This window comes from Erinaceus europaeus, chromosome 7 (genome assembly GCF_950295315.1).
Source record: "Erinaceus europaeus chromosome 7, mEriEur2.1, whole genome shotgun sequence".
Lineage (NCBI taxonomy): Eukaryota > Metazoa > Chordata > Mammalia > Eulipotyphla > Erinaceidae > Erinaceus > Erinaceus europaeus.
This window is the reverse complement of record NC_080168.1, coordinates 56,908,300-56,921,511: the sequence shown is the minus strand read 5'-3', so window position 1 is coordinate 56,921,511 and position 13,212 is coordinate 56,908,300. Positions and strand designations below refer to the sequence as shown.

At 45.3% G+C, this 13,212-nt stretch overlaps 1 protein-coding gene across 2 annotated transcripts in view; it reads right to left on the bottom strand.

The window, feature by feature from the left end:
* Positions 1–13,212, bottom strand: part of AEBP2 (AE binding protein 2) — a 102,578-nt gene extending 89,366 nt beyond the window's left edge. For both annotated transcript variants that reach the window (XM_060194471.1, XM_060194470.1), the window contains exon 1: positions 12,315–13,212. In XM_060194471.1, the coding sequence (XP_060050454.1) occupies positions 12,315–12,994 (680 nt within the window). In that variant the 5' untranslated portion in view covers positions 12,995–13,212. The remainder of the gene's footprint in view (positions 1–12,314) is intronic.

The following is a 13,212-nucleotide window of genomic DNA, read 5'->3' as shown; positions in this document are numbered from 1 at the left end:
CCCAGTATGACTTTACCCTAACTCAAGTATCTTTATTTTACACCTCTACTATTTCTGCTTCTAATTGGTCTCCCAGCTCCACAAAGTTCCTTCTGTATATATAATTAATTTTCCTGAAGCACATGTTACATCATTCACCTGAAATAAGTTAATGGACACCAAAACGAGATGGGTAGTAAAGCACTATGCTGGGAGCTATCAATAGAGCGACATTCAGATACAAAACAGACATAGTTATTTTCTTTGGAAGTTCACAATCTAGGAGAGACCACACTTGATTTGCATGCCTGAGGCTACCCATTCCAGCCACAGCAACCCATGCACCCAAGACTGGAGCTATGCTCCAGTTTCTATCTAGGAATCCTTGTTTCTATCTTTATTGTGAAACATTCTCTTGCCATGTGTAATAAATCCTGATAGAACTCACAGGTTACAATGTACAAGGAGAGATGCTCTAGTGTGTTCTCAAATAAGTATGGGGGGGGTCCTTCACAGGGTTGGACAGTAGCAGCCCCAGTAGAGCACACATATATTACCTGTATGAGCGCTGTGTTTAAACCTCTTTTCCTACCTGCAGGGGGGAAGCTTCATGAATGTCCAGCGGTGCTTGCAAGTGTCTCTCTTGCTCTTTCCCCTCCTACACCAGAAAAAAGGAGGAGAAATGGCTGCCAAGAGCAGTGAGGTAATATAGGCCATCAAATTCCAGCAATGACCCTACAGGAAATGAAGGAATGGAGGAAGGAAGGAAGGAAGGGAGGGAGGGAGGGAGGGAGGGAGGGGAGGGAAGGAAGGAAGGAGGAGAAAGAAGAGAGGAAAAGGGAGGGGTGGGTAGGTTGGTTGCTTCATAACTATCCAGTAAGATTTCTTAAAATATTTATTTATTCATTCCCTTTTGTTACCCTTGTTTTATTGTTGTAGTTATTGTTGATGTCGTCGTTGTTGGATAGGACAGAGAGAAATGGAGAGAGGAGGGGAAGACAGAGAGGGGGAGAGAAAGACAAGACACCTGCAGACCTGCTTCACTGCTTGTGAAGTGACTCCCCTGAAGTTGGGGAGCCAGGGGCTCGAACCGGGATCCTTATGCCAGTCCTTGCATTTATGCATAAGGACTCCTGCCCAGTGATGAAAAGATAAAGGCAGATGTGGGATGGGGGTAGATAGCATAATGGTTATGCAGAGACTCTCATGCTTGAGGCTCCAGTTTCAATCCCCCACCCCACACCATAAACCAGAGTTGAACAGTGCCCCAGGGGAAAAAAAAATAAAAATAAACTAAAAAGAATGTTTAAAAAAAAAAAAAGAATGTTTAAGGGTGGTAGATAGCATAATGGTTATGCAAAGAGACTCTCATGCCTGAGGCTTCAAAGTCCTAGGTTCAATCCCCAGCACCACCATACACCAGAGTTGAGTAATGCTTTGGTAAAGAAAAAAACAGATAATAATAAATTAATAATAATAGTTAAATTCATAAAGAAATTTAAAACTAAAAAAATAATGTTTAAAAAAATACACTTAATGGAAAAAAAAAAAAAAAGAGGCAGAGGGAAAGAGTGAAAAAGACCACATCAAACTGATGGGAATCAGGCTTGAATGTGAGTCTCACATATGCCAAAGCAGCACAATAATGTTCAAGTGAGCTATTTTGCTGACCCTCCACTGCATATTTTCCATTCATAATCTGTATTTACTGTACATCACTGGATCATCAATCCTATAGACAACATTCTGATCTTAAGTTGCTGGCATTTCAGAGAAATGCCCACATACAATTTTGCATCTGAACACCACTTAACACTGCACCAAATCAAATCATCAAATCAAAATGTATTAGAGACCGGGGTATTAGACTAGAAACTCTAAAATTTATAGAAGAAAATGTCAGTAAAGCATTCAGGATCTTCACAACTAAGATGTATTTGGAGATTCAAACCCATGGATATAGGAAATGAAAGCAAGAGTAAATAATGGGATAATATTGAAATAAAAGACTTCTACACATAGAAAGCAAACTACACAAGGATAACCAGGCAACCCAGTAAAAAGGAAGACATTTGCATATCATACATCTGATAAGCAACTACTAGCACCAAGCATCTGTAAAGAACTGGTACAGCTCAACAAAAGAAATAATAATCAAGTGGGCCTATGAACTGAACAGTTTTCTAGAGAAGAGCATGGACCACAAACATTTCATTAGAAAAGTGAAAATTAAAAGTACACTGAGATTCCATATCACACCTGTGACAATGTCCTACATCAACAAAACAGGAAACAACAGGTGTTAAGAGAGGTTGTAGAGAAAAGGGAACTGCTTCATTGCTAGTAGGAATGCAAACTTCCCTTTGGAAGATTGTATGGAGAGTCCTTTCACAAAATGAAAATGGAATCACCTTATGACCCAATAATACTTCTCTTAGGCATTTATCCAAAACACACAATCACTAATTCGAAGGGATATATACACACCTATGTTCATAGCTGCATTATTCACAATAGCCAAAGAGTGGAAGCAGACTAAATGTCCATAAACAGATGACTGGCTAAAGAAGTTATGCCAGGTGGTCTGGGCAGTGGCACAGTGGATAAAGCATTGGATTCTCAACCATGAGGTCCCAAGTTCAACCCCCCGCAGCACATGTACCACAGTGATGTCTGGTTCTTCATCTTTCTCATGAATAAATAATTTTTTTTAAAAAAGAAGTTATGCCAGGCAGCAGCACACCTGGTTGAGCACACATTTTACAATGTGCAAGGAAGGGCCCAGGTTCAAGGCCCCCGTCCCCACCTGCAGAGGGAAAACTTCACAAGCAATGAAGCAGAGCTGCAGGTCTCTTCCTATCTCCCCACTCTCTCAATTTCTGGCTGTCTCTAATAAATTAATTTAAAAAAAAAAGTTATGGGATAGTAAGTCTGGGAGATGGAGCAGTGGATAAAGCACTGTACTCCCAAGCATGAGCTCCTAAGTTCAGTCCCTGGCAGTACATGTACCAGAGTAATGCCTGATGTTCTCTCTCTTCCTCCTCATTAATAAATAAAATCTTTAAAAAAAAAAAAAGTTATGGGATATGTACTTTATGGAATACAACTCTGCAAATATATATATATATGGTATCCTTTGGGACTAAAGGCAATTATGCTTAGTGAAATAAAGAGATGAAAGACAACTATCAGATGGTTTTACTCATATGTGGCCTCAAGAGAACTGAAATACATGAACTTGGGGCCAGGCGGTGGTGCAACTGGTTGAGCACACACATTACAGTGCACAAGCACCCAGCTTTGAGCCCCTGCTCCCCACCTGCAAAGGGCGACTCACAAGTGGTGAAGCAGGTCTGCAGGTGTCTGTCTCTCTTTCTATCTTTCCCTCTCTCAATTTCTGTCTCTATCCAATAATAAAGAAAGGGGGAAAGGAAGAAATGAACTTGCTAAAAAAAATTAAAGGGCAGAGGGTAGATAGCATAACGGTTATGCAAAGAGACTCTCATGCCTGAGGCTCCAAAGTCCCAGGTTCAATCCCCACACCACCATAAGCCAGAGCTGAGCAGTGCTCTGGTTAAAAAAAAAAAAATCAATGTACGCAGTCACATGAAAATGTGAGTTGTGGGGAGTCGGGTGGTAGTGCAGCGGGTTAAGCGCAGGTGGCGCAAAGCGCAAGAACTGGCATAAGGATCCCGGTTCGAGCCCCCGGCTCCCCACCTGCAGGGGAGTCGCTTCACAGGCGGTGAAGCAGGTCTGCAGGTATCTGTCTTTCTCTCCCCCCCTGTCTTCCCTTCCTCTCTCCATTTCTCTCTGTCCTATCCAACAACACTAACATCAATAACAACAACTACAACAATAAAACAACGACAACAAGAGAATAAATAAATATTAAAAAAAAAGAAAATGTGAGTTGTGTCCTTCTACTGAATTAGATTCATTTAGTCACTTAATATTAACTTACAAAATAACAAAATAGTGAGATCTGGCTGGGCTAGTGGCTCTTTCTGTGGACTAAGAGACAGACAGACAGAGTTTTCAGGTTCAAAACCTATACTTCCCAGAAGATGGTCATTCACTTCGGTAAAAAAAAAAAAAAAAGGCTTTTTGCACCAAAGTAAGAAAGCAGAAGTATACTAGAGTTTGCAGTGAGTACCTCCCTAATACTTCCTTCTCCACTTTTCCAAGCTTTGGATCCATGATTGCTCAACAATTTGTTTGGCTTTGTATGTTAACTCTCTTTTCAGTCACCAGGTTCCAGGTGTCATCAGGATGCCGGCCAGACTTCCCTGGACTGAAGACACCACCAATGTGTCCTGGAGCTCCGCTTCCCCAGAGACCCATCCTACTAGGGAAAGAGAGAGGCAGACTGGGAGTATGGACCGACCAGTCAACGCCCATGTTCAGCGAGGAAGCAATTACAGAAGCCAGACCTTCTACCTTCTGCAACCCTCGATGACCCTGGGTCCATGCTCCCAGAGGGACAGAGCATGGGAAAGCTATCAGGGGAGGGGGTGGGATATGGAGATTGGGCGGTGGGAATTGTGTGGAGTTGTACCCCTCCTACCCTATGGTTTTGTTAATTAATCCTTTCTTAAATAAAAAATAAAAAAAAACCTCAAAAAAATAAATAAATAAAAATATTTATTTATTTTCAAAAAAAACAAAAAAACAAAATAGTGCCATAATTTCATAATGTTCCCACCATCAGAGTTGTGTCCTCATCCCCTCCACTGGAAACTATAATAGTCACAAATAAGGGTTGAGTTTCTATATCTTACTACCTATTATTACCCATTTTTTTCTACATTCCTACCTTCACTTTCTCTCTTCTTTATATCACAGAAATCTGCATTCTTCCACCTATAGATTAAGTCACCAAAGAGGCAAAAATAGAAACAAATTCAGAGATGGACAATAGAGGGAGGGTGGGGGTAGATAGCATAACAGTTATGCAAAGAGACTCTCATGCCTGAGGCTCCAAAGTCCCAGGTTCAATCCCCCACATGAGCCAGAGCTGATCAGTGGGGAAGGGAAGGGAAGGGGGAAGGGGGAAGGAAGAAAATAAAGGGAAAAATAATTAAAAACCCAGGAGAAGATTCAACTGAACCATTCTGATAGATTCTGAAGAAAAAAAAACCTGCAACTATTCTGAGCTTCAGAATATAAATAAAAGAAACAAGTCTGCTAAATGAAGTATAGAGAAGAAAATGGGAAAGCTTTATTTGGATCATAAAAAAGGAATCTTGCTCACTCAGATCACTTGTTTTGGGGGAACCAGGTGTCATATGTCATGTCTAAATATCCCTACAAGATACTGACTTCATGGGTAACTGAGACCTCTTGCAAAGAGTTACATAAGAGAGCTCTCTTGGAACTGGATTTCCAGTGCCATCAGATGTTTGGATGACAGGAGTGCTGGCCACATTTTCACTGCAAACTCATGAGACCTTGAGAAGAAACCATCCCACTAAGCCTCTTCCATTCTTGACTCTTCAGAAACCAAATGTTTAGGTTTCAAGTTACTAAGCTAGGGGATATTTGTAACATAATAGTGAATGCCTTCAGCAGTAGAAAAAGTGGAAAATCTCTAATTCTGTGTGTACATTAGAGTTAATGAAGTTCTGTGCAAAGAGCTATGGCAAAGCCTACATGTTGAAAGCTTTGGGTCACAAGCAGAAGTGGTGATTTGACTTTCCTACCCCATGTGAAATTTTGAGTAAAATAACCTTTTCATTTGATTTTTTTATTTCACCACTCATGAAGCTTTCCCCCTGCAGGTGGGGACCAGGGACTTGAACCTGGGTCCTTGAGCATACATAAGTGCTCAACCAGGTGTGTCATCACCTGGCCCCTTCATTTGATTTTTTTTTAATAGTCTAGTAGTGAATGGCCTTGGACGTGACAGTGACACAGAGTATAAATTGTTGGACTCTCAATTATGTGGTGAATTTGAGCCCCAGCATCACAGGTGCCAGAAATGTTCTGGTCCCTCTTGCACTAAATAAAAAGTCTAGCAGCAGTAGATGAAGTAGGAAAAGTACCCAACAAACAATCCTGCACACTGTAAATACCTGCACTTGGTTGCAAAGGACCTTACAGATTCCTCTAATTGACCCTAAAAAGTAGTTTTAATGTTTCCAAAAAAAATAAAACCTTCAGGGTACCGGGGGGAAAAATAATAAAATAAATAAAACCTACAGCCCAAGAGGTAAGGCAGTGAGTGTTGGGCTTAGCAAAAAGTCTGATCTCAGGTATGGTGTAAACGTGAGCAATTCTGTTGGTAAATGTTAAAAAAAAATAATTAATTAGCTAATTAATTAATTAGGGGCCATTCAGCTGAGCACATTTTACCCTAAGCTAGGACCTGACTTCAAGCCCAGCTGCAAGAGTAAGCTTAAGGCGTGGTGAAGCAGGCCTGCAGGGGTTTCTCTTTCTCTTTACCTCCCCTTCCATCTTGGTTTCTCAGATCTCTATCCAATAAATGAGTAACTGAGTTCTGTGGCTTAGTAGATAGCACAGAGGATGGACATTAGATTTGAGAGACCCAAGTTGATCCCCAGTATTGTATGTGCCAGTGACTCTGGTTCTCTTCCTAAATAGATCTTTTTTTCAATTATTCCTCCTCAAGAATAAGATGGGGAGGGATAATCAGTGGAGTTATGTAGCGTTCTTGAAGGAAAAAAGGGGGGGGGGGCAGGCGGTGGTGCATCCAGTTTGCCCACAGTACCATGTGCAAGGACCCATGTTCGAGTTTTGAGTCCTCACTCCCCACCTGCAGCAGGGACACTTTGTAAGTGGTAAAGCCACAAGTGTCCATCTTTTTCTCCCCTTACCTTCCCCCCACTTCCCTCTCAAATTCTGTCTGTTCTATCGAATAGAATTTGGTGAACTGCACCAAAGTAAAGAACTCTGAGGCAGGGGTGGTATTCATGTCCTGGAACATGAGGGAGGAGGACCTAGGTGTTATGTGAAAAAGTGAGAAACGTTACACATAGACCAACTACTGTATCTTACTGTCGACTGTAAACCATTAATCCCCCCCCCCAATAAAGAAATTAAGTTGAAAAAAAAAAATCCACCACAAGCAGTGGATTCATAGTGCATGCACCAAGCCCCAACCCTTGAGGAAAAAAAAAACTTGTGGACTGTGTAGTATGAGGTTTGACTCCCCTGACACTGCATGTGTCTAAGTGATGCTGTGATCTCTTCCTGTCATAAAAATTTTTTGAAAATGTTTTAAAAATTAGCCTTTATACTAAGAAAAGATCTTTCCAATCCCAGGACCAGGAAAATGGGCAATATAGTCCTGTTCTTCCAGTGTCTAAGCAATTATCTTAGTTATGCCTCACCCTACAAGTCTGGAAGTCTAAACTTTGACCCACATAAAAGGCTGTCTTGCTAACCATTAACTGTCATACTCTGTGTCCTTCCTCACAGGACACCTGCACTTATGCAAAAAACTAGTAAAAGTGATCCAACAACTGGAGGTGGTCTTGGCTTTTATAAAGTATGCCATAACTTACATACTAGTTGAAAACACACGCACACACAACTGAGTCGACCACAGAAGACTCCATAACCATTTCCCTATATAGATAAGCCAAGTATAAGTAACTTTCATATATAAGTTGATCAAACACTAAAACTAATTTGTAAACAAACAAAATAAATAGGCATTTAAATTCTAAACTTCTATAAATTTAAATATCAATTTCGGGGGCTGAGGATATAGTTCGCTTGGGAGGATGCCTGCTTTGTCATGGCCATGACCTAGATACACCACACTGGAGCATTACAACTCTTAAGAGAAACTTCAATACACTCCCTTCATAAAAACTGGCCCAGGTTGCTCAACAAATTGTTTGGCTTTGTATGTTAACTCTCTTTTCAATCACCAGGTTCCAGATGCCACCAGGATGCTGGCTAGGCTTCCCTGGATTGAAGACCCCACCAATGTGTCCTGGAGCTCAGCTTCCCCAGAGACACACCTTACTAGGGAAAGAGAGAGGCAGACTGGGAGTATGGACCGACCAGTCAACGCCCATGTTCAGCGGGGAAGCAATTACAGAAGCCAGACCCTCTACCTTCTGCAACCCTCAACGACCCTGGGTCCATGCTCCCAGAGGGCTAGAGAATGGGAAGGCTATCATGGGAGAGGGTGGGTTATGGGGATTGGGTGGTGGGAATTGTGTGGAGTTGTACCCCTCCTACCTTATGCTTTTGTTCACTAATCCTTTCTTAAATAAAAAAAAAATAAAAAAAAACTGGCCCAGGGGGAGTCGGGCTGTAGCGCAGCGGGTTAAGCGCAGGTGGCGCAAAGCACAAGGACCGGCATAAGGATCCCGGTTTGAACCCCGGCTCCCCACCTGCAGGGGAGTCGCTTCACAGGCAGTGAAGCAGGTCTGCAGGTGTCTATCTTTCTCTCCTCCTCTCTGTCTTCCCCTCCTCTCTCCATTTCTCTCTGTTCTATCCAACAATGACAACAACAATAATAACTACAACAATAAAACAAGGGCAACAAAAGGGAATAAATAAAATAAAAAAAAATTTTTAAAACTGGCCCAGAGCAGTGAAGTCAAAGCTGCCCCAAATCACATAATTTAGATTAAGGGTGTAGCTCTGTAATAGAGCACATGTTTAACATGTATAAGGTCCTGGATTCAGTCCTTAGCATGCACACAAAAGGAAGTCAGTTTAACCTGAGGCTAATCTTAACGGAACTTAAAAAAAATACTTAAGCCTAAATTCAAGGTAAAATAAAACTCGCTTTTAGTGAATACAGGTAAATATCTTACTTTACAACCAAAGCAAAAGCAAATTACATATGAACTTCAAGATTTTATAAATTTAGCAAACTGAACATACCAGTGCACTTATGCTGGTTTTGAACAACTTTTTTTAAAAAAAAAAAAAAAAAAGAGTACTGCTCAGCTCCAGTTTGTAGGGGTGCTGGGGACTGAACCTGGGCCCTCAGAGCCTCAAGCATGAAAATCCTTTGCATAATCATTATGCAGTCACCTCAGCCTTGAATAACTCTTTCCTGAGGAAAATAAACAGTATTTTTTATACCAGCTGTCAATTAATCATTTGAGTCAATCACTTTCCACTACACATTTCCAATATGCGTTTGTAAAGTGACACTTTGGATCATAAGCTTTAATAAGTCTTCATATTTTTCTTTCTTTTTTTTTATTTTTAAACCAGAGTACAGTTCAGCTTAAATTAAACCAGGGGCCTCAAAGTCTTAGGTATGAGAGACTTTCTGTATAACCACTAAATTATCTTCCCCACCTTCACATTTGTTCTTTCCTTTCTTTTTTTCTTTTTTAAAAAATTCTTCTTCTGTGGCCCCAGGTTCAATTCCAGAACCACCATATGCCAGACCTGAACACTGCTCTGATCTCTCTTTCATTTAAATAAAACTTTAAAGCAGTTTTCATTAAAAGTATTTCAGCGATTTCAACAATCTCAAAAGAATACTACATAAACTGAAAAGACCTAAATTCAAGTGATAAAATTTTCAGTACATTTTAATGATAATAAAATCAGTAAGTATGCCTGAACACATTTTTATGTATGTGTTTTTACTAGAGCACTACTCAGGTCTGGCTGATTGGCTGGTGCTGGGGATAGAAGCTTGGAGTTTTTGTTTTGTTTTTAAAAGCACTTTAAAACCACAATGTCTTTTCATCAGTTACAGAAACAGACTTCCTACTGTAAAATTAATCTATGAAGTTCAATTATATTAGTATGATCTGCAATATAGTTTACCTAAGAACTATAGGTGATTCCCAAATGTAAAGTGACTTTTTGTTGCCCTTGTTTTACTGTTGTAGCTATTATTGTTGTTATTGATGCCATCGTTGCTGGACAGAACAGAGAAATGGAGAGAGGAGGGGAAGACAGAGAGGGAGAGAAAGACACCTGTAAACCTGCTTCACTGCTTGTGAAGCGACTTCCCTGCAGGTGGGAAACTGGGGGGCTCCAACTCGGGTCCTTAAGCTTTGGCCACCTGCGCTTAACCTGCTACACTACCACCAGACTCCCAAAGTAAGACTTTTTAAATGAGTGATAAATCTATTACCCTGAGATAAAATGTGACATAGTATTGTTTCTAATTTTAAGCATTATAAAATGTCATTTAACTAAAGTGACACTAAAGTGGAGGCAGAGGAGAAGCAGGTAAATTTAGTACCTTATTTACACATGCGGACTGGAGGGCTCCTTAAAGTGAAATACGATGGGAGACTCAAGAGTTTTCAAGTAATAAATGAAAGTTAAAAAAAAAAAAATCGTTTCCTGAAACAGTATATGTCCAGTAATTCACCAACTCCTAATGGGATGGACTGACCATATATTAACTCAAAAAAAAAAAAAAAAAAGAGTAACAACTTGCTATTTACAAGTCAGTTATTCTAAATCTTGTAAAGTGGAAATAGGGGCTCTGGAACCTTATGGATGCTGCTCCACCACTCTCTCGCTCTACACTGTTTGGAGGAAAAAACTTCCTCACACCTATCTTGCATCAGCGTCCTAACAATGCAATGATTGAAGCATTTAAACTGTGCTGGGCTAAGGCTCATTCACCTGGGAGAGACCTGTGGCTACATAAACTCAATTTCCCAATCTGCAGGCACCATGAAAGAAGTTATAGTTAAGCACACCCATCACATCAATTCTTAATTTTCTAGAAAGCAGTCTCCCTCCTTCCCGTAACTGCAGAGATCAAACAGTTTCACCAAGATTTACACTACATCCACGATGTTTAAGAATTAAAGTAAATGGCAAACCAAATGTAATGCTGCTTCCAAATTTAGAACTCTATTCTTAATAATACTAAATAAGCCAAAATGTCTGCTTTATCAGTTAATCAGAATTCCTAGAACTCCAGAACATTTGAACTTTGAAACCCAAGTCAAAACCAATTGTTAAAAACTCCACGGCTCATCAAAACATTAGATGATCCAGAGAAATGCTAACACACTTCTGAAGCACTTGGTTCCCTTTAGTAAGTGCGTAAAAACTAGTTCAGTACAAAGTTTTCCAGAGTTCATCAAAAATGAAGTAATGGATTGTAGTAACAGGTGTGAAAGTCCCAAGGAGGCGGGAAAGTGTGTGTTTTCTTTTTAAATCATTTTCCCCGTTCTAACAAGCTTTAGAAAACTGCAACTAGTGCTTCCTATCAGGTACATGATTCAAAATACCCAAAATCATCGACTCCAATGATTATCTCTAAGTTATCTCTAAAGAGATTTCACACCGCAGACGCCTTGGTAGCTTCCAGGCCGCACCTCTCTGGGGCCGGTGGAGCAGGTGCTGCACGTGCGGCAGTGACCGCGGGCGGAAGCCCGGGCACACGGACAGAGGAGACCGAGGACCAGCTCCTTCTCCGACTTGAAGGTGGCACAGGAGTCGCTGGGGGTCCCCCCGGGGCCTCACCAACCAACACCGCCTGCCAAACCCAGGCGGCCCCCGCCGGGGAATGTCAGTTCCGGTTCTGGCAAGGGTCCGAGCCCAGGGTCCTGGGCCTGAGAGATGGGGGTGGAGGGTGGCCTAACCCGGGGTCCCAAGTGGGGGAAGCAATTGATCCAGGGATGCGCCGATTCTGGGTCCTGGGTGGGGGCGAGATAACCCGGATCCCACGGCTTCTGGGGATGAGGGAACACACGCTTTCCTGGGGTCCCAGGTGGTGGGGGGGACACGAAACAACTCGGGGTCCCGGGCCTGCAGTTGGGGGACGCGCTAACCCGGGGTCCCCGGACCTGGGGGGCAGAAGCGGACATGACACGCCAGGGACCGGGGTGAAAAACGCGGTAACTCGGGGACCTGGGCCCAATGGCCGGGGTGTATGGACACCCCACCCTGGGGTCCCGGGTGCAAGGACGAAATAACTCCGGGTCCCAAGACCAAGGGGAGGGGGTGGGGAGACGAACTCGCAAGCCCGGGGTCCCTGAACCAATGGCGGGAGGTGGGGGGGGGCGGAGGAACAGGCCACCCTGGAGTCCTGGGGTCCCGGCTCAGTGGCGGTGGTGTGTGGACACCCCACCCTGGGGTCTCGGGTGCGAGAACAAAATAACTCGGGGTCTCAGGCTTTGGGGGCCGAGGAGAAGGGCACACCACCCTGGGGTCCCGGATGGGGCGCACCCGAGGCCCTCCTGCTGAGGGGAGGGAGGACAGGCGAGTCGCGAGGGGCGCGGGGACCGGGGTCCGAGAGCAGGAGGAGGATGGAGGGACAAGTGTGGAGGACTCGGGGTGCCCACGGGGCGCAGGAACCCCCTCTGCCCTCCCGCGCGCCCCCCCGGGACAAGCTGGGGCGGCAGGGCGGGCGCACCGACCTGTCCTCGGAGTCCATGCGGCTCAGGGGCTCCCCGTCCGACGACATCTCTAGGCTGCCGCGCCGGCCCCCCGAGGTCGCGCTGCTGCCGCCGCCGCCGCCCGTGCCGTAACCCTCGTCGCCGCCGCTCGACGCCACGCTGCTGCTGCTGCTGCCGCCGCCTCCGCCCGAGCCGCCCCGCGCCCCCTTGGGCGCCCCCAGGCCCTCCTTGCCGTCCGCGTCGCCGCTGCTGCTGCCGCTGCTGCTCGCCGCGCCGGGGCTGAGGGAGCGCGTCTCGTCGCCGCTGCCGCCCGCGCTACTGCCCACCAGGCTCTCGGCGCTGCTCTCCTCCTCGGGGCCGCCGCTGCTGCTGCTCGCGTCCTCTTCCTCCTCCTCCTCCTCGTCGTCGTCCTCGTCGTCGTCCTCGTCTTCCCCGGCCTGGCTGGCGCTCTCGGGGCTCGGCTCCGACATGGTCTCCGCCTCGCCGCCCCCCGCGCCGCCGCCGCCGCCGGCCCCGCCGCCGTTGAGCAGCAGCGCAGCCACCGCCTCGGCCTCCGCCTCCTCCTCCTCGTCGTCGTCGTCTTCGTCCTCCCCGGGGGGCTCGGGCCGGCCCCGCGCCGCCGGGCTGGGGCTGCCGGCGGGCAGCGGGCTGAGGCGGGAGAGCTCCTCCAGGTCGGCCATGTCGGTGAGCGCGGCGGCCATGGTGGCGCCTGCTCCTCCGCCTCCTTCACTCGCCTTGCGCGTCCTCGCCCTTGCCCCCTCCCCGCCGCCGCTGCCGCCGCGAACTCCGCCGCCGACACCGCCGCCGCCGCAGAGCAGGAGGAGGGCCCGCGCACTGCGTCAGCAGCCACATGCGCTACGGCGTCCGCGCGGGGACAAGAAAGCCACGCTTCGCGCACGCAGTCCGCCCCCCCCCCCCC